Source organism: Orycteropus afer, unplaced genomic scaffold (genome assembly GCF_000298275.1).
Source record: "Orycteropus afer afer isolate SDZICR_OR568_19922 unplaced genomic scaffold, OryAfe1.0 scaffold00130, whole genome shotgun sequence".
Lineage (NCBI taxonomy): Eukaryota > Metazoa > Chordata > Mammalia > Tubulidentata > Orycteropodidae > Orycteropus > Orycteropus afer.
This window is the reverse complement of record NW_006921717.1, coordinates 3830377-3831817: the sequence shown is the minus strand read 5'-3', so window position 1 is coordinate 3831817 and position 1441 is coordinate 3830377. Positions and strand designations below refer to the sequence as shown.

The following is a 1441-nucleotide window of genomic DNA, read 5'->3' as shown; positions in this document are numbered from 1 at the left end:
GTTCCTGCACTGAGTGGAAGAGGCACCCAGGGCCTGGCTGCTCGGCCTGGAGACAGGCCCATGGCTGGGAACCCTCTTGGGCCGATGCAGCCCTTGCTTGGCCAAGTCTTGCCTCTCCCCGACCTGACCTGTGGCAACCTTTCTCACCTGGGCGGGGTCCCCTCCAAGTCAGCAGGAGTTTGGGCGACTCGGTTCCCAGAGAGGGATTCAGCCCCACTGGTGATCTGTTCTCTGCTGATCCCTGGAAAAGGTCCCCTCCCTGCCTGCCCCCCCTCCTCCATGTGACTTGCAGCAGTAAGGGGCATGCCCCATTGGTGAGCAGTGTGGTGGGCTAGGGTTCCCGGCCCCCTTGGGGGTCTGAGAAAGTCTGGGACCCCTTCCTTAGAAAAAGGCATTGAAGTACCTCGACTCCATCTTGGATCAATGCCCTGGCCAGTGGGGTGGGGGACAGGCCTCTGTGCCTCTGAGTCCCAGCCTCACCCCCCAACCCCCACCCCTAGCACGTCCTGCTCGGCCTGCGCTTCCAGGAGCTGTCCTGGGACCACACGTCACCTGAGGAGGAAGAGCCTGTGCTGTGGCTGGAGTTTGACGGGGAGAGCGAGGGCACGCCTGTTAACAAGCTCCTCAAGGTCTACTCCAAGCAGGTAGCGGGCAGGGGCGGCTGACTGTGGGAGGCTCCAGGCCGCCGGCCTCAGCAGCTGGGGTGGGTGAGGACCGAGGGAGGATGGGAGCCTGGCCGCCCGCTGACCTGGAACCACCTGGGCGAGTTTGAAGGCCCGGAGGCCGCATCGGGGCAGCGCGGCTGCCTACTGAGGGCTTGCTCAGTGCTTGGCTGGGCCAGCACCGTCCCCTGTGCCCCCCCCCCAGCCCTCATTCCTCCGGCTCCCTCGTCCCGCCTCACCTCCGCACCCCCTCTCCTCCCCTCTCTGGTCACAGAGGAGGGGGCAGTCCCCGCCCACCAGAGGTCGCTCACCTCTGCTCAACAGTGTCCTCTGTTCTCTCATCTTGGGAGACACACCTTCCTTCCCCTCTGGCTGCCACCTTGGGTTTCTAGACACTTCAGAGCCTCACATCTGGTGCCCCCTCCTGGTCTTTGTTTCCACATCTGCCTCCCCCAGGAGCAGGGGGCTGTGGTTGGCTCAGTGGGTGTGGAACAGCTGAACCCACCCTCTCCCAGGCCTCACGTGGGCCCCTCTCTCCCAGGCTGAGCTGATGAGCGGCCTCATTGAATACTGCATCGAGCTGAACCAGGCCTTGGAGCCCAGCGTCCCCCAGGACAGCGGGCCTGGCCCCACCGCGGCCCCAGCCTCCTTGCCACCTCCCTCACAGCGCCCCAAGCTGCGGCGGCAGGGCAGCGTGGTCTGCAGCCGGATCCAGCATCTCTCCACCATTGACTACGTGGACGACGGTGAGCAACCCTTAGCAAGCGTCTGTCTGCGTG

General features: G+C 64.9%; 1 protein-coding gene across 1 annotated transcript in view; it reads left to right on the top strand.

Annotated features, from left to right (window-relative positions):
- Positions 1-1441, top strand: part of FRMD8 (FERM domain containing 8) — a 16519-nt gene that overhangs the window by 8635 nt on the left and 6443 nt on the right. Inside the window, exons 7-9 of the mRNA XM_007944970.1 lie at positions 293-314; positions 501-644; positions 1204-1408. Coding sequence (XP_007943161.1) covers positions 293-314; positions 501-644; positions 1204-1408 — 371 coding nt within the window. The remainder of the gene's footprint in view (positions 1-292; positions 315-500; positions 645-1203; positions 1409-1441) is intronic.